Source organism: Mastacembelus armatus, unplaced genomic scaffold, assembly GCF_900324485.2.
Source record: "Mastacembelus armatus unplaced genomic scaffold, fMasArm1.2, whole genome shotgun sequence".
NCBI classification, from domain to species: domain Eukaryota; kingdom Metazoa; phylum Chordata; class Actinopteri; order Synbranchiformes; family Mastacembelidae; genus Mastacembelus; species Mastacembelus armatus.
The window spans coordinates 1,020,374-1,044,261 of NW_022872938.1; the positions used below are offsets into that span (position 1 = coordinate 1,020,374).

Genomic DNA, 23,888 nt, shown 5'->3' on the forward strand with positions numbered 1-23,888 from the left:
CCTTCTTGGCAACGTGGATGACACGCTGCAGCTTGGCCTTATCTCTGGCTGTGGCTGCAGCAAACCAGACCATCACGGAGGATGTCAGAATGGATTCGATGATAGCAGTGTAGAAGTTCACAGCATCTTTGAAGGGAGGTGAAACTTCTTCAGCTGTTGTAGGAAGTAGATCCTCTGCTGAGCCTTCTTGGTGAGGGAGCTGATGTTCTGCTCCCACTTGAGCTCCTGGGTGATGGTGGTGCCCAGGAAGCGGAAGGGCTCGACAGAGGTCACCGGAGTATCACAGAGGATGAGGGGTGGAGGGGGGCTGGGTCTTTCCTGAAATCCACAATCATCTCCACTGTTCTGAGGGAGATGACCTCCAGGTTGTTGGTGCCCCACCATGACACCAGACAGTCCATCTCACTCCTGTAGACCAACTCGTCCCCATCAGAGATGAGGCCGATGAGGATGGTGTCATCTGCAAATTTCAGGAGTTTGACAGACTGGTGACCAGATGTGCAGCCGTTGGTGTATAGGGAAAATAGCAGGGGAAATCTTCATGAAATTTCTCCAGAGATATGCCCTACATTGTCAGCATCAGCAGAACTATTTTATTTATTTCCTTCCTTATTGATTTAATAAATTAAGTGGGAAACATTGGCAGCCAGTCTGTGGTGGCTGGGAATGGATATGGTGAAGGGAGAAGGAGTGTTGTGCTGCCTAAACAGCAGGACAGCATCACCACTGATGTGGCTCATGATCAACCTGTACACACATGTACAGATATTTTGGGTACTGTAATATAATATTATATTCTATATTATACTTTTGTCCTCTGATTAATGTATGCTGGTTGTCTACCAGGATGAAAATCTCAGCAACAATGATGTTTCCTAGACCAGAGCTTGTCGTGTCTGGTCTCATCTATTGTTCTTTCCCCAGGGCCCAGCAGGTCTGAAAGGAGGAGAGGGTCCCCAAGGTCCACCTGGTCCTGTTGTAAGTAGACTGCTACAGAATATCAAAAGTGTCAAGTGAAGTTGATTATTTAATAGAATGATGGTTGCTTTCCTCCATATTGGATTTTTAAGACAATTTGTATTATTTATTGTGTTTATTGATTAGTGTGTAGGCTTGTATGTGGCTACATATAAATGATAGATAAAGGAAAAATACTCACTACACTTTCTCTGTAGAATAAACAAAAACTGTCTCTTCACTTTCACTTATTAATTGATTTGTCACTTATCTTCTGTCTTGGTCTCTTTCTGTTGAAAGGGTTCTCCAGGTGAGAGAGGTCCTGCTGGTACAGGTGGTCCAATAGGCCTGTCTGGTAGACCTGGCCCTCAGGGTCCCCCAGGCCCAGCTGGAGAGAAGGGAGCACCTGTAATTATTTCTCTGCTCTATCGTTTCTTTTATTCTTTTCTTTCTTTTTACATTCATTTTAGCTGTTTTTTTTTTTTTAAATATATCATATTAACAAAGGTTCTTTCTCTAGGGTGAGAAAGGTCCTCAAGGTCCAGCTGGTCGTGATGGTGTCCAAGGTCCTGTTGGGCTGCCTGGGGCTGCTGGACCCCAGGGTCCACCTGGAGAGGATGGCGACAAGGTCAGTCAACAGCACTGATCAGTCTCCATCCCATCATTTTGGTGATCTTTTTCAGGCCATCTGCTTTGATGATATACTATAAACAAAAATGAAAAGTCTTTACATGAGTACAATTCTGTACTTCTACGTGATTCTGTATTATGCTACTTTATACTTGTATTCCATTACATTTCAGATGTACTTTTGACAGTGCTGCTACATAAAAAACATATAAAATCTAGAAAAGACCACCACTATAGATTAACCTACTTATTTTATTTTGACTTATGACAAGTTACAAAACAATGGTGTCTACTTGGAGCCCACTGTTAGAGAGCACTTCCTCTGCCTGCTAAATGAGAAAGGAAGTACTACAACCAATAATTTGAAAGGAGAAAGTCAAGGGGCTGATGGGGAAAAGCTGAGACAGCATGTTTATAACAGAATCTCTTAAGCTCAGGGACACTGGAGCTGCCTCCCTGTCCAGACCTTCTTCTTTTACTGTGGATTTGGTGCGGTTCTTTAATTTCAAAGCTGAACTTAACACAGGGCTTCAGTTACAGTCTACACATATACAGTGGGTATGGAAAGTATTCAGACCCCTTTAAATTTTTCACTCTTTGTGTCATTGCAGCCATTTGCCAAAATCAAAAAAGTTCATTTTATTTCTCGTTAATGTACACTCAGCACCCCATCTTGACAGAAAAAAACAGAAATGTAGAAATTTTTGCAAATTTATTAAAAAAGAAAAACTGAAATATCACATAAGTATTCAGACCCTGTGCTCAGTATTGAGTAGAAGCACCCTTTTGAGCTAGTACAGCCATGAGTCTTCTCGGGAATGATGCAACAAGTTTTTCACACCTGGATTTGGGAACCTCTGCCATTCTTCCTTGCAGATCCTCTCCAGTTCTGACACAAAGAGTGAAAAATTTAAAGGGGTCTGAATACTTTCCGTACCCACTGTATTTGTAGCCTCACCATGTATCCTCTCTGTCATGCAGTCTCACATCATCAAACCATCACAGTGTTGGTTCTCTTACATTTCCTATGATCCTATCCCTGCCAAGCGTATTGAAGAGACTCTGGTCCATGCTTGCCCATGGTTGCTGGCTATGCCCCCCTCGGCTCTCATCAGGCATTTTAAGTTAGAGAGTCTTCAGCCCCTTCTTTAAAAACCTACAGATCCAAATGTGTGTCATCACTTTAGACATATTTCAATATTACTTTCAGTCAGAAAGAAATAAGTGAACATTAGTAAGCTCATTGAGAGCTAAATAATATCTGTATCTCAACCACAGCTAGAGAAATGAAACTTTTATTTATGTTAACTTCTCCATCCCGTACCTGGACACATCGAGTATCCTAAGTCCTTTTACCTTTTATCCTAAGTCCCTCTATGTTACCATTATGTTTTAATTGTTTTGGTGTATCTTCCAGTTGTTACACAAATCACACATAGCACATAGCCTTGAAATGAAACATAAAAATCTAATCACTTTTTACAAAAGAAGTAAGTGCCTCAAAACCATGTTTGATGTCTCAAAAGCTTTGAGACAAGTGGAATGAATAGAAAGAACAAATCCTTATATTATAGGCACCAGTTTCTTAGAACTGTAACAATGATAGAAATGAAATTAGACAATAAAATGTTGTTGTTATAAAATCTAGTCTTCTGTACCTAAAAAGAATATCTAAGATCAGGTATGGTATTTTTTAAGCTGCAAACAATTCATGTTTTTATGTTACATTTAGGGGTTTGACAGATTTCTTATAAGCTGCATACATTTGGGATGTGTTTCTGTTTCCTAGGGAGAAGTTGGAGAGCCTGGTCAGAAAGGAAGCAAAGCTGACAAAGGAGAACAGGTGCCAAGTGCATTCAAAACTTTTTGACATAGTAAAAGAACTGGTGATGCCTTATATTTATCACAGCAAGCTTTTACATTCATGTTACCATTTCTAGTGTTGTGGTAGCAACATTTTATTATTTGTGTTTAGGGTCCTCCTGGCCCACCTGGTCTTCAAGGTCCGATCGGTGCCCCAGGACCTGCAGTAAGTAGTGAAAGCGGCTTATATGTTCCAAGTATGGTAATCCATACTCGGAATTTGTGCTCTGCATTTTAACCAAGTGCACGCACACAGCAGTGAACACACACACACACCATGAACACACACCCAGACCAGTGGGCAGCCAGCGCAGCGGTGCCTGGAGAGCAGTGCCTTGCTCAAGGGTTTCACCTCAGTCATTGTATTGAAAGTGGACAGGGCACTGACAATTCCTGCCGGACCTGAGACTCAAACCTGCAATTTTCAGGTTACAAGTCTGACTCCCTAGGCCACGACTGTATATATGAGGAAATATGGCATTGTATACAGTGCCAAGTTTTATGGTAACGTAAAGTATAGCATTATGATGCATTCAGTAAAAATCTTCAACTTAAGAGGAGAGGTCACAAAAATAAATGTGTGTATATTACTTTTCAGGGAGCTGATGGAGAGCCTGGTCCCAGAGGTCAGCAGGGTATGTTTGGACAGAAGGGAGATGAAGGTCCCAGAGGTTTCCCTGGACCCCCTGGCCCCATTGGTTTACAGGTTAGTGCCACTCTCACATGCACTGTACAGACACCTGCATGTTGGATGGATAGAATGCATACAGTCACTTACTAACTCCTTTAAATGGTGGCTTAACTACAATTTACAATACCCAATATTATTAGAAAGGATGAAAGGCATTTCAGTATTTTCTGTAAGTGTTTCTTTTGCAATAGTGCTACATAGTTATGGTACATAGCCAAATGAACATTACATGTCATGTTGCTTAAATTTGGGCCAGGCAGTTCAGAGAACAACTGGGGAATTTTATTTACTTGCTGTTTGCATGATTGCTGGTCCAAGGTTGTTTGATTTAATGCAATGTACTCTCCAGTTCAGTTGTGCAGCACCTTCATACAGTCAGGTCCACATATCACAAGAGCTAGCTCAAAGCTCAGTTTGTACACAGTAAATGAACCAGTTTATGTTCATAGGTCACAATTTAGAATTTTGAACTATGTTTACAGTCTCAGAAAATGGCCAACTTTTCTATTTTTATTTTTAACACTTGTATTCAGAAGAAACTCTAGTCCCTTTCACTGTGCCTTATATATCTGTTCAGTGGTGGAAAGTAACTAAGGACATTTACTGAAGTAATCGATTTAAGTAGGTTAATATATACCAAAGACGTGTGATTCTGTTGCTTGTGTTGGAGGAGACCATCCCTCATCATCCTGCAGCAGTTAGTTAAATGCTGGAGCTGATCTCCTGCTTAGAATAAGATGACTGTGTTTTCATTGCATTGCAAAACATTTTTAATGAAATCACATGGCTGAAGAATTTCATTTGGTTATTTGGATACTCATTAGCAAATCTTCACTCAGACCTGTTATAGATGCAACATTATGATGCACTGACAAATGGAAACATAAGCAAGGCTCCTGGTGAGGACACCTGTTATTGCACTGGGTAAAGGTCTCAGATCTGAGTAATGTGGCGACACATAGGCTATCATGGTTATTATGGTTATTACCAGACAAGATGCTCAGCAGGCTGTTCTCTTCTCTTAACAATGGTTCTTCAATTCTGTTCAAGTTCCATCAAATGTCCCTTACATATGTTAACACAACATAGTGCAGTGTATCTGCACATTGCTGCATCAAATGTTTTCATCTTAACCAGATGATCCAGTAGGTACTGGTAATATCCAATCCAACTTTATTTCTAGAGCACTTTAAAATTGGGGGAAACTGGGGACATTTTATCTCTATCTTAGGCCAACTGTCAAAAATTTAGGTGTTGATCACGATCTGAGTGTCAACAAACAAATTAATGTGCTGGTAAAAGCCTTTTTTATCCCAGGTTAAATCATTATTGTCCTACCATGATTTATAGAAGGCTTTATTCCTTTATCACCAAGAGTAATGACTATTGCAAAGCACTTTATATGGCAATCAACCAGTCATCTTTATGTCACCTGCAACTAGAACAAAATGCCAGATGCTTAACGAAATGAAAGAAATCCCAGCTTTTAAAACACCTGTTTTACACTGGCTGCTGTACATTTTAGGATTGATTTGAAGCTTCTGGTTTATGTTTTGAAATCTTATAATGGACCAGCTACCACCTATATAATGCCTGGCCACTTCCCTCTGAGACTGAGCCTTCTACTCATAAAGCCAAAACCCAAAACCTGATTGTTAGTTGGAGATACATAGACCTATCGGTCTAATGGTTATTGTTTTATTTTGGCTTTTTGCTTAAGATTTGACTCTTGTTCTATGTACAGCACTTTGGCTCAAGCTAGTATTGTGTAAAAGTGCACTATAAATTATAGAGTATTAACTAAAAGACCAGGCATGCCAGCTGGTTCTGTCTTTTCATGTCAAAGCACTTTATGCTTGTAATATGATCTGATAATATCAATGTGCACTTATTTTTCTCGTCCTCAGGGGCTTCCTGGACCTCCTGGTGAGAAGGGAGAGAATGGTGATGTTGGGCCCATGGTAAGAAGCACATATATAAGTACACATACTCGTTTAATACACTGTAATAACACTGTCTCTCTTTTATGCAGGGCCCTCCAGGCCCCCCTGGTCCTAGAGGTCCTCAGGGTCCTAGTGGAGCTGATGTAGGTATTGCTAATTGATGAGACTGTGTACACAAAACACTGAGAAATCTGTGACACAAAACACACAAAAATTTGCGTACCGTATTTTCTGGACTATAAGTCACTTTTTTTTACTCCTCTGGCATGTCCTGCGACTTATGCAGCACAGTGACTTATATGTTTAGATTTTCAGTCATTTTGTTGAGTAGTTAGATAATATTATACTGCCAAAGAAGTAAAAACATTTATGTTCAGGCTAAACTCTAACTCCTAGTGTAACAGAAACGAAAATGCCGCCCCAAACAAAGAGCTATACTGCAGACTTCAAAGTGCAGGTAATAAAGTCTGCAGCTGAAACACAGTTTGGACTGAGTGTTGACTCTCAGACAACCTGAGAGAGGAGGAGGACACGCTGCTTTACCTTCTCCCTGATGTTGTTGCAGTTGTTGAACATTATTTGACACAGATGAATGAATTTCATAAAGCACTTCTGCTTGTTGTTATGTCTAGTCTATGTTCTTCAGAGGCTAATTTAGACTAGAATTAGTATAATTAGATTAATGTGACTTATACAGCGAAGTGACTTTACATATGTTTTTTTCTGTTCAACAAGGCTGTTTTTGCTGAAAGCAACATAGTTTGGTGCAACTTATAGCTTGGAAAATACGGTATTTTAAAACTGCTTGTTTCACGTGAGAGCATGAAATGATGTGGCTTCTCCTCATCTATCTTATATTGAGAAACTTAGAGTCATACACTTATGATCCTTCTGTGGTGATGGATGATAACTAGTCACTTTTTATTTCCTTTTGCAGGGTCCACAAGGTCCTCCAGGTGGTGTAGGCCCCATGGGCTCTGTGGGTGAAAAGGTAAGAGTCAGAAAATCCACTGTGTTGCCTAGTGTGATATTTGGCATTGGCCGAGAGGAACAGTGTACATTTACTAAAGTACTGGATCAAAGTGTACAGTGTTTGAGTAGTATTTTTTTAGTTTACACAGGTAACAACACATAGAACAATGCACAACAACCACGGCACGTACACACCATGGAAGTGGGGCATGCTTTGAGTGAGCAATCATCAATAACCATATTGTTGTGTATCATGTCATCACTGAATCTGTTTTTATGGGGCAGGGACTCCATATGAAGAAGCCACATTTATCCTTCTGTGCCACTGCACAAATGAGAACACATTTGCTGCATTTGGAGATGGTTGCACAGCTGTTGCTTTTGTTCTCGTGTAGATGTTAGCAGGTCATTAGAACTGTCTTCTGTCAGCAACCTACAATTACCCATAATCCCCACTGCTGCATAGGAAGGCATTGATGCCTACAGAGAGTCATAGTGTTTTTTGTATGAATTAATCAGAAGTAGTATGGTTTTCAGGCCTGCTGCTAATTAGGCTACAGAAGGTGACCAAATGTTCATCTTAATTTTGCCTTAATTGTCTTTTTGAATGGAGTAGAATGTATGTAAAGTTTGAGACTGTGATTACCACAGACATTTGTCCTTTAGCAAAATGCCTACCTCTAGTGTTGCATACTGGTCACTGCACCTAAATAATACCTGTAGGGTCCTGCTTAAAAGGATGTAGTAGTCAAACTAAAATGCTTGTTGGCAAATGTAAACAGTTGTCCAACCGCATGGCAGTAGGTTGCTTTTTGAAAATGGAAACAACAAATGGAAATAAATGGATTATACTTACCTGAAGTATGTTGACTGAATATATACTGGCAGGATACATGGATCTACAGTTACAGGCATAGTTAAGTTCAACATGAGATTTGTTGATTTTTAATAACACCATTAAGTATTAGTTTTTTTAGATTAGGTGGGACTTTTGTCAAATAGTGTATCTGAATTTGGCAATTGTGTACGAATAAAAATGTATCTGTCCAGAAACTGACATTTGTCTAACCGCAGGGTGAGCAAGGTGAGGCTGGAAACCCAGGACAACCAGGAGAACATGGACCAGGGGTAAGTGAACTTTTTTGTTTTTTTTTGTTTAGCTGGTGTGTCGAGCTAAATAATAGTTGCAGGAATGTTTTATGTATGGCTTATAATTCAGATACATCCCCAGATAAATAAAGTTTGGATTAGTTAGGAAACAGTTGTGAAAAGGTTCAGGAAAAATTGACTTTCAGTGTGGTTTTCGTATACAACAAAACAGGAAACATTCTTTTAGAATTAGTGCAAACTTAATCAAGTACAGAAATAAAGTGTAAGATAACTCTTAAAAGACCAGTAATATTTATCCAGACACAATATAGATAATAGTAAAATATTTTTCACAGTGTAGTGGTAGATTTAGAAAGAATATGAATACTTGATGTCATTGATGGATTATGACACTTTATGACAAAGGCACTCAATGCAACCACAGGGGGGGCACAGGTAAAGTCCGGGTAAATGCAGAGGATTGTGTCAGGAAGGGCATCCGACAAAAGTTAAGCCAAATCAAACATACAAATCACAAATATGACTTCCATACCGGATCGGTCGCGGCCCGGGTTAACAACGACCGCCAATGGTGCTGTTGACCTACAGGGTGTAGGGTGGAAATTGGACTACTGTTGGTCGAAGAAGGAGAAGAGGAAGGCTTAGAATGTAAGGAAAACTAGAGAGTTGGCTGATATGATGGAGAGAAGAACGGATCACTCTGGTGACTCAGGTATAAAAGGCTTACTTTATTTTTACAAGATGACAGATAATGAGTAAAAAGTGGATGACCAGTCATTGGAAAGAAGCCCAGAAAAGTCTTTGGCAAGGGAGATTGAGAGACCAGGACCCGGTAACGCTGGATTAGTCGAGACAGATGAAGTGGGGTTGAGTCCGGGTGATTTCCGCAGAGCAATATCTAGCGGTCGCAGGTTTCCTTGGTCAAGGGATCCAGGGATATCTGAATAGACAACTCAGAGGAGAACAGGCATTAGTGATTGGAAAGTCTGTTTCCTGGGATGGCGGTTAACTGGCGACCACAAGGTAGAGCGTCTTTAACAGGTTACACTGGTGGCTCCGGAGGTTTCATGAGCCGAATCAAAGTCTTAATTTAGGCGAAGATAAACATGAATCCTCTTGAGTCAGCACGTCTCTGCAGTAATCACCAACAGGCCTGCACAGTCAACTTAAACAAAATCCTCGATACATGGAAACGCTTGGTCAGTATTCCCTTCTTCATTTATCATTAAACCATTTAACAAAAAGTCACTTTAATCGGGAAACGCTCCCCTGGTTATCATGTCCACTTTGGCAGCTCCAATCCTCTTGAGTAAAACAAAAATCCCACGCTTCACAGGAAGCACAAGAAAAAAAAGGCTACTTAGCTTAGCTGGCGGCGATGAGTCCCATGATCGGTAATATCCAAAAAAACACCCGGTGGTGGAGACATGAATCATGACAGACAAGAAACTGCTAATTCGAGGTGGAAAGCACAGAAGTTTCGCAGACAACCTGGCAGTCTTGTCTGTGGTGGAGAGAGAGATTATATCTGCAAGCTGAGAGAAAAAACACAGATAAAACCAATTGCGCAATCATTCAAAGGTGAGTGAGTTAGAAAACCGGATACTGTATGATCCCTCAAAACAAAAGTATGAAACCGGATGTCATGATCATTACATATCCTGAAGGAGGATTTTTCTAGGAATGTTCTGGAGGTGAAGAGAGTGTCAGATAGGGTGATGAGTCTGAAGCTGGAAGTTGAAGGTGTGATGTTGAATGTTGTCAGTGGTTATGCCCCACAGGTAGGATGTAGAAATTCTGGAGGGAGATGGATGAGGTGATTCAGGGTATCCCTAGTGGTGAGAGAGTGGTGATTGGGCAGACTTCAACAGACATGTTGGTGAGGGAAACAGAGGTGACGAGGAAGTGATGGGTAAGTTTGGTATGCAGGACAGGAATGCAGAAGGACAGATGGTGGTAGACTTCGCAAAAAGGATGGAAATTGCTGTAGTGAACACATTTTTCCAGAAAAGGAGGAGCATATGGTGACATATAAGAGTGGAGGCAGGAGCACACAAGTTGATTACATCTTGAGTGTGTTAAGAGGAAAGGGTTAGCTAAGAAGAAGTGGGACACTGAGAGCACAGAAGAGAACAGACAGGAGTACAGGGAGATGCAGTGTAAGGCGAAGGTAGAGGTGGCAAAGGCCAAACAAAGGGCGTATGAGGATTTGTATGATAGGTTGGACACTAAGGAGGTAGAGGTGGATTTGTACAGGTTGGCAAGGCAGAGAGACAGAGATGGGAAGGATGTGCAGCAGGTTAGGGTGATCAAGGATAGGGATGGAAATGTGTTGACAGGTGCCACAAGTGTGATGGAAAGATGGAAGGTATAGTTTGAAGAGTTGATGAATGAGGAAAATGTCAGAGAGCACAGAGCAGAAGAGGTGACTGTTGTGGAACCGGAAGTAGCAAAGATCAGTAAGTGGATCAGTTATGGGAAAGAGTAGTGGAGGCTAGGCTGAGGTCAGAAATGAGCATTTGTGAGCAGCAGTATGGTTTCATGCCAAGAAAGAGCACCACAGATGCAATATTTGCTTTGAGAATGCTGATGGAGAAGTACAGAGAAGGCCAGAAGGAGCTGCATTGTGTCTTTGTAGGTTTGGAAAAAGCGTATGACAGGGTGCCGAGACAGGAGCCGTGGTTTTGTATGAGGAAGTCTGGAGTGGCAGAGAAGTATGTTCGAGTGGTGCAGGACATGTATGAGAGCTGTAAGACAGTGGTGAGGTGTGCTGTAGGGGTGACAGAGGAGTTCAAGGTGGAGGTGGGACTGCACCAAGGATAGGCTTTGAGCCCCTTCTTGTTTGCTGTGGTGATGGACAGGCTGACAGATGAGGTTAGACAGGAATCTCCGTGGACCATGATGTTTGCAGATGACATTATCATCTGTAGTGAGAGCAGGGAGCAGGTGGAGGAAAATCTAGAGAGGTGGAGGTTTGCTCTGGAAAGGAGAGGAATGAAGGTTAGCTGCAGTAAAACAGAGTACATGTGTATAAATGAGAGGGACTCAAGTAGAACGATGAGGTTACAGGGAGTAGAGGTGAAGAAGGTGGAGGATTTTAAGTACCTAGGGTCAACAGTCCAGAGCAACGCAGAGTGTGGAAAAGAAGTGAAGAGACGTGTGCAAGCAAGTTGGAACGGGTGGAGGAAAGTGTCAGATGTGATGTGAAAGTTGGACAAGACAGTGGTGAGACCAGCAATGTTGTATGGTTTAGAGACAGTGGCACTGAGAAAAAGACAGGAGGCAGAGCTGGAGGTAGCAGAACTGAAGATGTTCTTTCTGGGAGTGACGAGGATGGATAGGATCAGGAATGAGTACATCAGAGGGACAGCTCATGTTAGATGTTTTGGAGAAAAAGCCAGGGAAGCCAGATTGACATGGTTTGGATATGTTCCGAGGAGGAACAGTGAATACATTGGTAAAAGGATGCTGAGGTTAGAGCTGCCAGGAAGGAGGCCTAGAGAAAGACCAAAGAAGAGGTTCTTGGATGTAGTGAAGGAGGACATGAGGATAATTGGTGTGGGTGAGGAGGATACAGAGGATAGGGTTAAATGGAGGCAGATTATTCGCTGTGGCGACCTCTGAAGGGAGCAGCCGAAAGGAAAAGAAGAAGATGACAAAGGCACTCAGACTGAAATAAACAGACTTATCTTATTTTCATGTCATGTGACAGTCTTCTTACATTTTGCATCTTTTGGTTGTTTTATGTGTCTAGGATCTTTTCTATAGGTGAGCTCCACGACCACTGCAGACCATCCTGCATTTACTAATGCATGATTAAACATGATTTATATATGGCTGTTAACAAACTGTAAAAGTGTGTGTGTACAGTGGAAACAAATGATTGCATTACTACCTCAGTTTAAATCATACGATTTCAGACTGTAGTTTGTCCTCTGGTAAACAGTTATATTCAACACAAAAGCTAAGCTGGGCTCCTTCCTCTCTTCCTCTGTCTCATTCATTTACTAGACCCGCTTAAAAAAAAAACTAAAGGCAAAAAAAAGAGCTGGAGTTAGAGTGTAAAAATAAATTTGTCTAATGTTAGACCATCCACAAATGCTTTGTTCCATACACTGAGATAAGCTTTGGATCCAGCACATGCTAATCTCAGTCCTGCCCCCTGTGGTACTGATACAGTAAATACCCTCCCCTAATGTGCACCACTACAATAGGGACCCAAAGGTGAGAGAGGAGATAAAGGAGAAGCTGGCCCCCCTGGAGCTGCTGGACCCGCTGGTGCCAAAGGGCCCCCAGGAGATGACGGTCCAAAGGGCAACCCTGTAAGTCCATAAAATATTTTCAAAATCTGGAAAGCCTTCTCTTTGAACTCAGTCATACACTGAAAATGATTTAAACAAAATGTAACCCACGGCCCCAAAGGCAGGCAATTTCATCCAGGAACATATTCAAGCACTAGAATGCATTTTTATTAAGGAAGAATACGTTTTATGCCTGCATGATATTGAATTACAATGAGGCTCTTTGTCATGGAGTTGAAACATCAAACTGCCTTCACTGCCTTCATAACAAGGACAACAGAACTAAAATACTAACCATGCACTTCAAATGAAATGAAAGCAGAGTTTCAGCAGCAGTGACATGTTTTTATTTGTTACATGTCATGTTTTTTTCCTCTAAGGGTCCTGTTGGATTCCCTGGAGACCCTGGACCCCCTGGAGAGCCAGGTGTTGCTGTAAGTATGAAATATTTAGGTAATGTATAATAAAGGTTGTGAAATCACTTTAAATCCATAAATTTGACAATATTAGGAGATAGTAGCTATTTTCTATGTCAAAATTATTCTAAGTCTCACATCTCCTATTTTACAGGGCACTGATGGGGAACCAGGAGAAAAGGGAGAAGATGGTGAGGCCGGTCAGGCAGTAAGTTGCTATCAGTTTTCCTATGTGTTTGGACTAAATAAATTATTTACTTGAGTGTATATCATGTACTGCATGCTGTTCACTTGAGGGACACCTTACAATCATATAATATAATAATCTTCATCAGTTACTTGGAAACTGTGCGTCTATAATTCTTGTTTACACTGATTTTATAATATAGTCACCCACCAGTGATTTTCAGAAAAATCTATAATTATATGTCTTGAGTTAATAATCTTCACTGCATCAGTATAAGTCATATTTACTGTATACTCTTGGATGTAGGGTAAATGGACTTATCCGCAGTATCCTGCCCTGTGTAAAGTGCAGAATCACTAAGATTGCTTCAGCAGAAAATGAATCTGAACCATTAGTGTTGACTCTGGACTGTGTAGATCAGCTCTACTGACAGTATGATAGTTCTCTGTGATAGTGAGTGGCTTGAGTAAGCAAAGGAGGGAGTAATGTGCAAGAACAGTTCTGTGGTGCTCAAAATGCAGAATGTGTTAGTTTGCCTTTATGTGACTTTGAGCAAATAAATGTGCCTTAACATAATGCCTCCTCCTTCACTCTTTACAGTCTCTCGCTGTATCATCATTTAATAACAACCACCACAATAGACAGCTGACCTGAGTCAGTCATCAATCATGGACGTTTCATTCTGTCTCATTGGGGCACAGGCCTCTGGGCTGTCACTATGGATCATATTTGTACAGATGTAAGCTCCCCATCTTCAGTTTAGCTGGTATAACCTGCAGCAGGTGGTGCTGTGCCATGTCAAGGTCTGGGCCTGTTCTCTGACCATTGCCACATGTCTGCAGTGGCAGCAGAGCCTGCCAAACTGAAAGCACCGGTGTCGACCTTCTCCCCCATCACGCAGGTGGCCGACCAGATGATGGAGTGCTTTCTTACTGTCCTAGCATCAGAACAGAGCCTGGCATCACTGTTCAGGGCAAGGCTAGTCCCATTAGTTGGGCCACAGCCCGCTCTCGCCGCTTAGCACCCCGAGCTAAGTCCATTTCCCGCTGCCACTGAGTGGGGTGATAGACTCGCCTTACCTCATCGACATATGCATGGGTGCTGCTAGTAGAAACACAATATCTATTGCCAAAGGGAGTTATTATCTTCATTCCACAAATGGATACGGCACATGGATTTTACTCCCTTTATTTCCTGGTGCCCACGGAAATCAGGAGAGGCTCGTTCTTAATATGACGCAGCTCAAGTTCTCTGATGACTTCAATCATTGGATGCATCAACAATAATAACGATGAGGAATACAGACACTTGATAAAAAGCTTTGTTGATTGGTGTAACAACAACTGTCTAAAGCTCAAGATAAAGAAAACCAGAGAACTGGTGGTGGACTTTAGGAGCATGTAGCTTGTTGGTGTGTGCAACAAGCTACTGAAGATGTTCTATCAGTCTGTAGTAGCGAGTGCACTGTTCTTTGCAGTTGTGTGCTGGGGAGGTGGCATCAAGGCTGGTGAGGCCAACAAAATAAGTTGATCAGGAAGGCAAAATCTGTTGTTGGACTGGAACTGGACAGTCTGGAGGCTGTGGCAGAGAGGAGGATGGTGGACAAAATAAACTCCATATTGGACAATCCTGCCCACCCACTTCATGAGGAACTGTGGTGAATGGGAATTTCATTCAGCCACAGACTAATTCCCCCTAAAGCCAAGACTGAAAGATTCAGGAAGTCTTTTGTGTCCACGGCCATAAGACTCTATAATTCCTCAATATAAACAATAACACACACACACACACACACACACACACACACACACACGCATGTACGCACACACACATACACACACACACAACCCCCCCCAAATAAATAGTAAATTACTTTATTAATTACTTTATGAATTACTATTAATCAATATAATTTAAATAATCTCAAATTTAATAACTGCTGAAACAACTGATTTTCCCCTTGGGACTTAATAAAGTACTTCTTCTTCTTCAACAAATCGATATAGGTGAGGGTGTAACACATGGTCTTGATGGCTCAGCTCCTGTGCTGCATTCACTGGGGTGACTGGTTCACATCAATGAATCTGAAGAATGCCTATTTGTATTTTCCCATCATTCCCCAGAGCTTCTGCTTCCAGGTGCTCAGTTACTAGAACAACCACCTGCTGTTCAGTTACGCGCTGGCTTCTTGTACCTTCTCCAAGTGTGTCGAGACTACCACTGTGCTAGAATGCTCCTGAGATGAGTAGGGGGTGATGGCAGCAGCACACCCAGTAGTACCACTGTGTTACACATGAGGTGGATTCAGCGGTGGTTCATTCGCCTGAGGCTTGACCCAGTGCATCATCAGTGACACATGCTGTCTCTTCCCCCTTCAGTGGACTCAGATCTTCAGTATTAGGGAAGCCCCTGCAGTGTGATCACTCTGATTCTGAATGGGCTAGTGATGCATTTAAGCATGTATGCAGGACTGGGGGCACGGTGGTAGCACCTCTTCCAACTCATCTGGAATTTGGCATCTGGACTATCTTGGGGTGGAGCCCTAGATCTTAATATAGTCACTGTATATTTTTGGGAGTGAAGCAAACTGTATTCTTATCAAAATTCATGTGAGCACTAATTCATTTATAAAAAACTTTTTAATCATGTTTTAACATTGTTTCTGGTGTTGTGTTCTTGCTTGTCTCCAGGGACCTTCAGGTCCATCAGGAGAAGCTGGCCCACCTGGCCCACCTGGCAAGAGAGTAAGTCGGTTACTACTTAAACCAATTTTATAGAGTATTTGTGTTTAATCATTATTGGTGGGAGTAATCCAAGATTGACCAGTCTAATGGCTGATGTCTGAAACCTCTGAAAGGTCAGCATTTACTTGTTTGTGCATTCCTGTCATTGTGTGTTAATGTCCTAAAGCAGTGGCCTGTTTCTTTCCTCAGGGACCTCCAGGGTCTGCAGGTGCAGAGGGTCGGCAAGGAGAGAAGGGTACTAAGGTAACAAAACCAGTGTATCCTTCCACCTGATTTCTGATGACTGCATCAGTATTTCATTTAATAAATCTCAAATTTGATATCTTATTTCCAAGTACTATGTCTAAACTTTAGATGTAAAACTGCCCATTTCTGTACCTGTTTTTAACTTTATTTGTAGAAAATAGAGTTCTTTAACTGATTTAGTAACTGACTCTTTGTTTTAATTTCTTCATTTACCCAATACACACACTGCATAGTCTCCATTTAAAAGCATCCCACAGCTATAGAAAAAATAAAACTAATCTAAAGAAAATCTAACAATATACATTAACACATTACCAAACTTTATAAATTACTATAATATTTAAAATAAGAAAAATATATATTACTACATATTTATATTATAAATAATATATTATTGAGATTTTTATTAAATAAATCAATGTGACATTGTCACTTCAGACATATTACACATTAGGTGAATTCTTTTTTTGTTTTTTTTAAACACATTTATACTAAAATGACATATTACTGCCATACCGGTGGCTCATGTTATATTGTCCACCCTGGAACATGCCTTCATGACATTTGAATATATTAATGTACAGGGTGAGGCTGGTCCAGAAGGTCCATCAGGTAAAACTGGACCAGTTGGACCTCAAGGACCTCCAGGAAAGCCTGGCCCAGAGGGCCTGCGTGGAATCCCTGGCCCCATTGTAAGTATGATTTATAACAATGAGCTTGTGCTGTGACACACCACATTAATATTCAGCTCCAATCTCAAATAGGGCTGCAACAGCTAATCAATATTATAAACAAACATTTGATTATTGAAACAGTTGGCAATTAATGTATTTATCGATTATCGACATCTAGTGATGCAGCTGTTTGAGAGAGGAAAATGGCAGAAGCAAAGAAGAGTGAAACTCTTGTTTAAACATATTTAAACAATGTTTACACTGACAAGCAGGTGGACGATTGCTATGCACTATTGACGGTTTATTTGATTATTAAAATACATGTGTTGCAACATTACTTTCGAACTAAGTTATACACACAGTGTGCAGACTAAAATGCTAAGGCATGATGATAGACATGATGATTACTCCCATTTTGCTTAAAATGTTTCACTTGTTCATCTCAGTACTCTTTTTTCCATCAATTGATCATGTTGAGTTCAGAACATCAGTGGGAGAAAAAATACAGTAGGTTATGATGCTTATAACAATTGAATGACTTTTCACAGGGTGAACAAGGACTGCCTGGCTCCCCAGGACAAGATGGTCCACCAGGTCCTATGGTTAGTATGTTTAAGCTCTCCCTCTTTCTGTCTTTCTCTCTCTCAGTATTAATCTATACAGTGTTCAAAGGTACACATGTTCTGTTTTGACCACTAGGATTCCTGTGTGTATTGTGTTGAGTCTAGAGCTGTAGTGTAGGAGTACTGTACTGATGGCATCTTTAGCAGATCTGTTTGACCTGTAGGAAAACTGATCAGAGTTGAAGCTTGAGTTGAAGCATCTCAGGAACCTGAGATGCGGACTCGAGTCTGCGACTTAGACTCAAGTCGCATTTAAGGCACACACATGATGGTACACACAGTTTACTATTTTCTTCTTGTTCTGGTAAATGAGTGGCAGAATAGATGCAGCAATGATGTATTTCTGCCTTCTGTTGGTAGTGAGCACAACCCAGTCATGGTGCACCATGCCACCTGGTGACTACAAACTGCAGTAAATTACACTAGTGTGGTGAACATATCCCGACAAGTGCGGTCATGTTTGTTATCAAATTTGTTATTGTGACTTCGTACAAAGCCTGAACAAATGAATGACAATATACAAGGTGTGCAATATGAAAATAAAAGACGCTGGATTGACCACATTTAATTTTATCAGGCACGTCAAAACGCACACAGGACAGTCAGTCATCAGTCAGTCAACACTTGGTTTAGCTCAACATCGACTCTCTAATGTTAGCTTGTTACTGTAGAGCTCTGCAGTCTGCACAGCATGCAACAAGCATTGTCCATTGCAACCATGAGACTTGAGACCTGACTTGCAGTTGTCACCAGATACTTGGTAACAGTTGTCAGCCTCCAAAAGTGCTAATACTTTTTGACGACTGCATTTACCTCTGTATGAAAAGTTCCAGCCTTGTTTTGTTTCAGTCAAGGACTAGTCAGTTCTCAGGACAATGTGCATGGCCAGAGTCAGTACAGCTTCTTCAAAATCACCAGTGTTAAACAGATGAGCTACAGCCAAAATTCCCTAACATGAGCCCTGCACAGCTTGGTCTGAGTCACAGCAGCCACACTGACTCCACCTGTTGTCAGTAGTGACATAAACCTCATGGGGACAAGTGCAGGGCTTATGCTCATGAGCTGCATTCATGTGTTACTGTGTGTCAGATCAGTCATGGACTGACTGCAGTGCCCCAGGCTTTAAGTCCATGCTGTGACCTCCTTAGTGCAGCTCTGGGCCCAGTGTGATCAGGGAGGTGTTTTAATACAGTTTGTCATAATAATGAGAAAAATCACAAGCAGACTGTTTCAGTAATCTAACCTGCTGGACATAAATGCATGGATGAGACTCTACAAGTCTGGTTTAGACATGATCCTTTGATTCTGGCAATGTTTTTGAGATGGTAAAATGATTGTAATTGATTTAATGTGGCTGTTAAAATTCAAGTCTGAGTCTATTATCACCTGTAAATATCTGACCTGATTTTTAGATTTTAGAGAAAAACATAAAATTACAAGATAATTGGCAGAGTTTAGGCTGAGGCAGGCAGCAGTTACTGTAATTGCCAGTGTGTACATGTATACATGATCCCACCCCTACTTTTGGTGTTATATTCAGACTCTCATAGTTTATTAAACCCTGGTCATTTAGCTGAGCAGGAATGTCATTTTTAAGACACTGTCAGTAATATAGTGTGGTCCCCACCAGAAACAACACAAGTCTGGAGCTTCTCAGTCGCATTTAAATGCTGTTGTCAAAAGGAATTCACATGTTTCAGGTGGAAAACCATCTCCATGGTAATGCACCTCCCCTCTGCACACCTCTGTTGAATTGTTAGTTTATGAGAATTCAGTACGATTTACCATGGGCAAAGAAACATACAGTATAGTATAGATGGCCGTGAGCTGCAGCTGTACCTTCAATAATTACTAGTATTATTAAATATCTCTGCATTATTTTACACAGCCACAGGATGTACACATAGTATGGAATGTCCATCCATCCATCATCTACAGTATACCCACTTATTCCTAACCAGGGTCATGGGGATCTGCTGGAGCTCTCTCTCTGCCCAGCTCTCTTTGGGTGAAAGGCAGGGGTACACCCTGGACAGGTCACCAGTAAGATGGAATGTAAGAGAGAAAATAAACACAGATACACTGAAACACAGCCCAGTACTGTACAGCACAGCAGTTCAAGTCAGGTTATAGGCTCTGCTCTCTCACAATGTGTTGGCGTTTGTGTCTTGTTTCTGTTTTGTTGTTGTCATCCTGTTTGCTGGATGCTTTTCTTACCTTGGAAAAATCACTACATAAACTTTAAGAAAAATAATTACAAGAAGTTACACCATTACATGTGCTTTTTGTTGACAATACTCTTGTCCTGGCCTAACCATTGCATTTTCATAGAACTTGTCTGTCTAAATGCATTTTATCCACAACTTAAGTTCACATTTAGAGTTCAGAAGTTCATTTCAGCTGTCCTGGATGTGATGCTGATTATATTGGCAAAACTGAGCAATGTTTTCCAGATCAAGTAAAGGACACAACAGTGCCACAGTGCCACACATGACCATTGAATTGTCAGGTTTCGTGAGGGGGGTTGTTAATTAGGACTAAAGATTCGCCCACTCTGGTACTTCATGTTCTGGCTTTCTTTGAGTTCTGTTTTTGAATAAAGTTTCTGTTTGAACCTGAACACAGGAAACTAAGGGACATAGGCACATAACCAAGAGGGATAAGACAACATGAGCAAAGGGACAAGACACGAGGGTCTGGGTCACTCACACATTCAGGGACACACCAGACTGCAAGGGGGACAAACACCAGAGTGCAAAGGTCTGGGGTCACACACACATTCGGGGGTACACCAGACTCCAAGAGGGAACAAAACTTCAAGGTACATACGTCTGGGGTCACACACATTTGGGGACACACCAGACTGCAAGGGGGACAAACACCAAGGTACAAAGGTCTGGGGTCACACACACATTCGGGGGACACACCAGACTCCAAGAGGGAACAAAACTTCAAAGTACAAAGGTCTGGGTCACACGCACACCGGGGACACACCAGACTCAAGGGGAACAAACATCAAGGTATGGAAAGTCCTGCAGAGAGCATCAGTGGTGTTCATGTAATCTCCTGGGATCAAACACAAAAAGTCAGAGTGTATTGTGTTTGACCCTTATGACCCTCACCCTGTGCAGTTTTCAATCCCTGACTCAAGTTTTTTCTTTTTCTTGTCCAGAACTTTGGTGTTTTGTTGGACTTAGATTTAATATTTGTGACTCCAATAAATACAGTAGTCAAGAACTGTTTATTTTTTAGCTGTATTTTCGCTCAAAACTATAATCTTTTCAGTCTGCTGATTAGCACACACACCTTTATCACCTTGACTACTGCTATATCTTGACTACTGTAATGCTCTTTACAAAGGGGTGTCTTCTTTATCTCTTGCTTGACTTCAATTAGTCCAACATGCTGTTGCTCGGTTTGTATCGAATGCGGCCATCATGAGCGTATCGCCACAGTTTCTCTCTTCATTGGCATCCTATCTGTGCAAGGTTAGACTTTAAGATTTTATAGTTTGTTTTTAAATATTTCAGTGGGCTGGCCCCAGCTTATCTTTGTGACCTTTTGTCTTTTGGATGTCTGACTGGGCTTTGAGGGCCTGCCAGAGTTAAAACTGTCTGGTGGGTTGATCCTGCTTTTGTGGATGCTTGTTGTTATCCAGCACTGTGTGACTTGTATCACGATAAAGCACTTTACAAATAAAGTTTGATTTGATTTATTTTCATTTTAAATTTATTCCAAAGTTTCTCCCCTAATATTCTGCACATACAGAGATGAAATTGCTATTAGGAATTTTGGATTTTTCTGGATTCACACGTTTCTGGAAACGTGACTCCAAACGGTGACTCCCTAAAAGTCACATCGGTAATATATGACCTGTATTGAAGGGTTTCCTGTTAGTTATTTTCTCATGACTAATTTTTGCCCTGCTCTCCTGTCCCTTTCAGTTTTTTGTCTTTTCAGTTTTTCTTAAATTGTCCTGGCTGTCATTTTTGTTTTTTCACCACAAAATCTATTTTTCACTGTTGTTTAGGGTCCTCCAGGACTTCCTGGTCTGAAAGGTGACACTGGGACTAAAGGTGAAAAGGTGAGTTTAAGCATTTTTCAGGTTTTATTTCATAGGTTCCAAATAGGCAGTAATGTTTTTTTACACACATCATTCAGGGCTCATCACAATTTCTGCACAAAGCTTACATGATTTTTTTATAGAACACACTTCAGCTTTTACAATCTTTATACCACAGGAGAGACATACATAAGTTTCAACTTAATGTCAAAACCTTGCTTTAAAAATACTGAACCTATATCATGCCAGCAGCTATGACAATGTTCTTCTAAATGAGTATACTCAGTGTTTAGTAAAGCTGCTTTGTTATGGAGCCTGGCCATGGGATGAGCTGCAAAATATCAGTACATTAGACACTTTCCAGTCTGAATCCCCTCCAAGGTGTCTTAACAAGCTGCTTTGTTTTCTAGAACTCTTATTTTTCTTTTATTTCCCTTGCTGTTATGCTAAATCAGAACAATCGACGAGCACAAAGTGCTTAAAATGATAACAGTTCTAATTTCTTATGTCTTCACTGAACACACCCCTGACTCATTCACAGTGCTCGAGAAATAAAGTGAACCCTTACACTATTGACATCAATGGAAGCTCATTGGAGGTGTAGCTTTACAGCTACTTTGACATGACTAACATCCTGTGCTTTCTTAAAGGGACCACTACCTGTCATCAAAAAACAATGAATTACCTTGAGACATGTAGGGAACTAAACTGCGATAGAACAGTCTTAGTACTATGGCTACTGTTCCTAGAAGTGGCCATCAAGCCAAGAGGGCTCCAAAGGCACAATGCAGAATCCTCAGTGACTACACAGCTCGTTGAACAGGGAGGCTGTCCATGGCAGACCACCACGGATGAAGCCACTGCTTTCCGAAAACATGTGTGTGCCTGAAGTTTGCCCAAGAGCACCTTTTGTCACATTCTACGGTTCTATTATTAAAGTTGGACCAATAATAGCACCCACTCTGGTACTCAAGGTTCAAAAAGACTTTATTTAACAGAACAAGGCAAAATCAGGAAACAGAAACACTTGGCTTGGCAGGGGCAGATCAGGCAGGAAAACTCAACGACATGAAACATGAACAAAAGACATGGACACAAGGGAACAAGGCACCAGACTACACAGACACATGAACACAAGAACAGGGAATCAAGGCATGAAGCAGTCTGGGTCATGCACACTCGGGGAGACGAACCAGACTACACAGAAAACATGAACATGAGAACAGGGAATCAAGGCATGAAGTAGTCTCAAAGACAAGGGAACAAAACATGAACAAAAACTCATGGGTTGCGAGACATGAACTCCAAGGGGAAACAAGGCATGAACAAAAGGAGCTAGACAAGAACACAAGACATGGGGAAAAAGACCAGAAAACACATACAAAAAGAGGCAGTAGTGATGGGCAAATGATACCGAGGCTTCGGAGCTTGTGTCACTCTTCCTGAAGCGGAGTGATTCGAAACACTGTGTCGGAGCTTGTATCAAAACACCAGTGTCACGTGACTGATGACGTTCGAAGCTTCGAACATCATCACTGTTTCGCTTCACGCTTCATTGCTTCAAAATGTTTCAAAGCTTTTCATTGGCTCATAGTCTTTCAGTGTGTGTCATTGGCTCATGGCGTTTCAATGCATTCTAAGGCAATGACAGCTTGACAGGTTTGACAGATTTGAGTGGTTTGGTGCCATACCAGCTATATAAGATGCATCATTCTGCTTCAGGATTTGGAGAGTGAGAGTATTTTGGCAAGTTTAATGGCGAGTCCCACCAATAAGCGACGTTCTAAAGTTTGGGATCATTTTGATCTCAAGAGGTCTGAACTTTTATTGCTGTCATGGGATTGAAACAGTACCAGTGCTTCAGTCGTGCTCTTTAGAGGTTGCTATTGCTTCAGTTGTCCACCAGATGTCACCGTCACTGAAGTCTCGAAGCTTTGAATCTTTTTCGGCACAATTGTCAGGAAAGCATCAGTGCTTCATGAGACTTCACTTGCCCATCACTAAGAGGCAGATAACTTAACTTAAACCTGGGAGAACAAAAGGAAGTCCATGATCAAAATTCCAAAAAGGGAAAATGAGCTGACTTGAAGCATGGCAAACTCAAGGCAAGGAACATAAGTGTCTCAACAGACAACCTGGCAACTAAACAGTGACTGAACAAAGGTATTTAAGCTGAAAAACCAAACAAGGAACAGGTGAATCAAATCAAAATAATCAGGTCAATGTAAAGAAAAACAAAACCAAATGAAATCAGTTCCTGTCAGGACCCACCAAAATAAAAGTCCAACCAGAAGTCAGGAAATGCGGATCATGACACCTTGGCAATCCACAGCTGAAGTTGGGTGATGCAGCAGGACAATGACCCTCAGCATCAAAATAAGAATGGTTTCAGAAAAAGAATGTGCTAATTGGATTGGTCCAGTCAGAGCCCAGACCTTAACCCTGTAGAGATGCTGTGGAATGACCTC

At 41.3% G+C, this 23,888-nt stretch overlaps 1 protein-coding gene across 1 annotated transcript in view; it reads left to right on the forward strand.

Moving 5' to 3' along the window:
- Positions 1-23,888, forward strand: part of col11a1a (collagen, type XI, alpha 1a) — a 102,132-nt gene that overhangs the window by 62,346 nt on the left and 15,898 nt on the right. The window contains exons 41-58 of the mRNA XM_026305776.1: positions 925-978; positions 1,258-1,365; positions 1,478-1,585; positions 3,377-3,430; positions 3,563-3,616; positions 4,049-4,156; positions 6,049-6,102; positions 6,174-6,227; positions 7,022-7,075; positions 8,131-8,184; positions 12,381-12,488; positions 12,848-12,901; positions 13,038-13,091; positions 15,761-15,814; positions 16,004-16,057; positions 16,645-16,752; positions 17,283-17,336; positions 21,388-21,441. Coding sequence (XP_026161561.1) covers positions 925-978; positions 1,258-1,365; positions 1,478-1,585; positions 3,377-3,430; positions 3,563-3,616; positions 4,049-4,156; positions 6,049-6,102; positions 6,174-6,227; positions 7,022-7,075; positions 8,131-8,184; positions 12,381-12,488; positions 12,848-12,901; positions 13,038-13,091; positions 15,761-15,814; positions 16,004-16,057; positions 16,645-16,752; positions 17,283-17,336; positions 21,388-21,441 — 1,242 coding nt within the window. The remainder of the gene's footprint in view (positions 1-924; positions 979-1,257; positions 1,366-1,477; positions 1,586-3,376; positions 3,431-3,562; positions 3,617-4,048; positions 4,157-6,048; positions 6,103-6,173; positions 6,228-7,021; positions 7,076-8,130; positions 8,185-12,380; positions 12,489-12,847; positions 12,902-13,037; positions 13,092-15,760; positions 15,815-16,003; positions 16,058-16,644; positions 16,753-17,282; positions 17,337-21,387; positions 21,442-23,888) is intronic.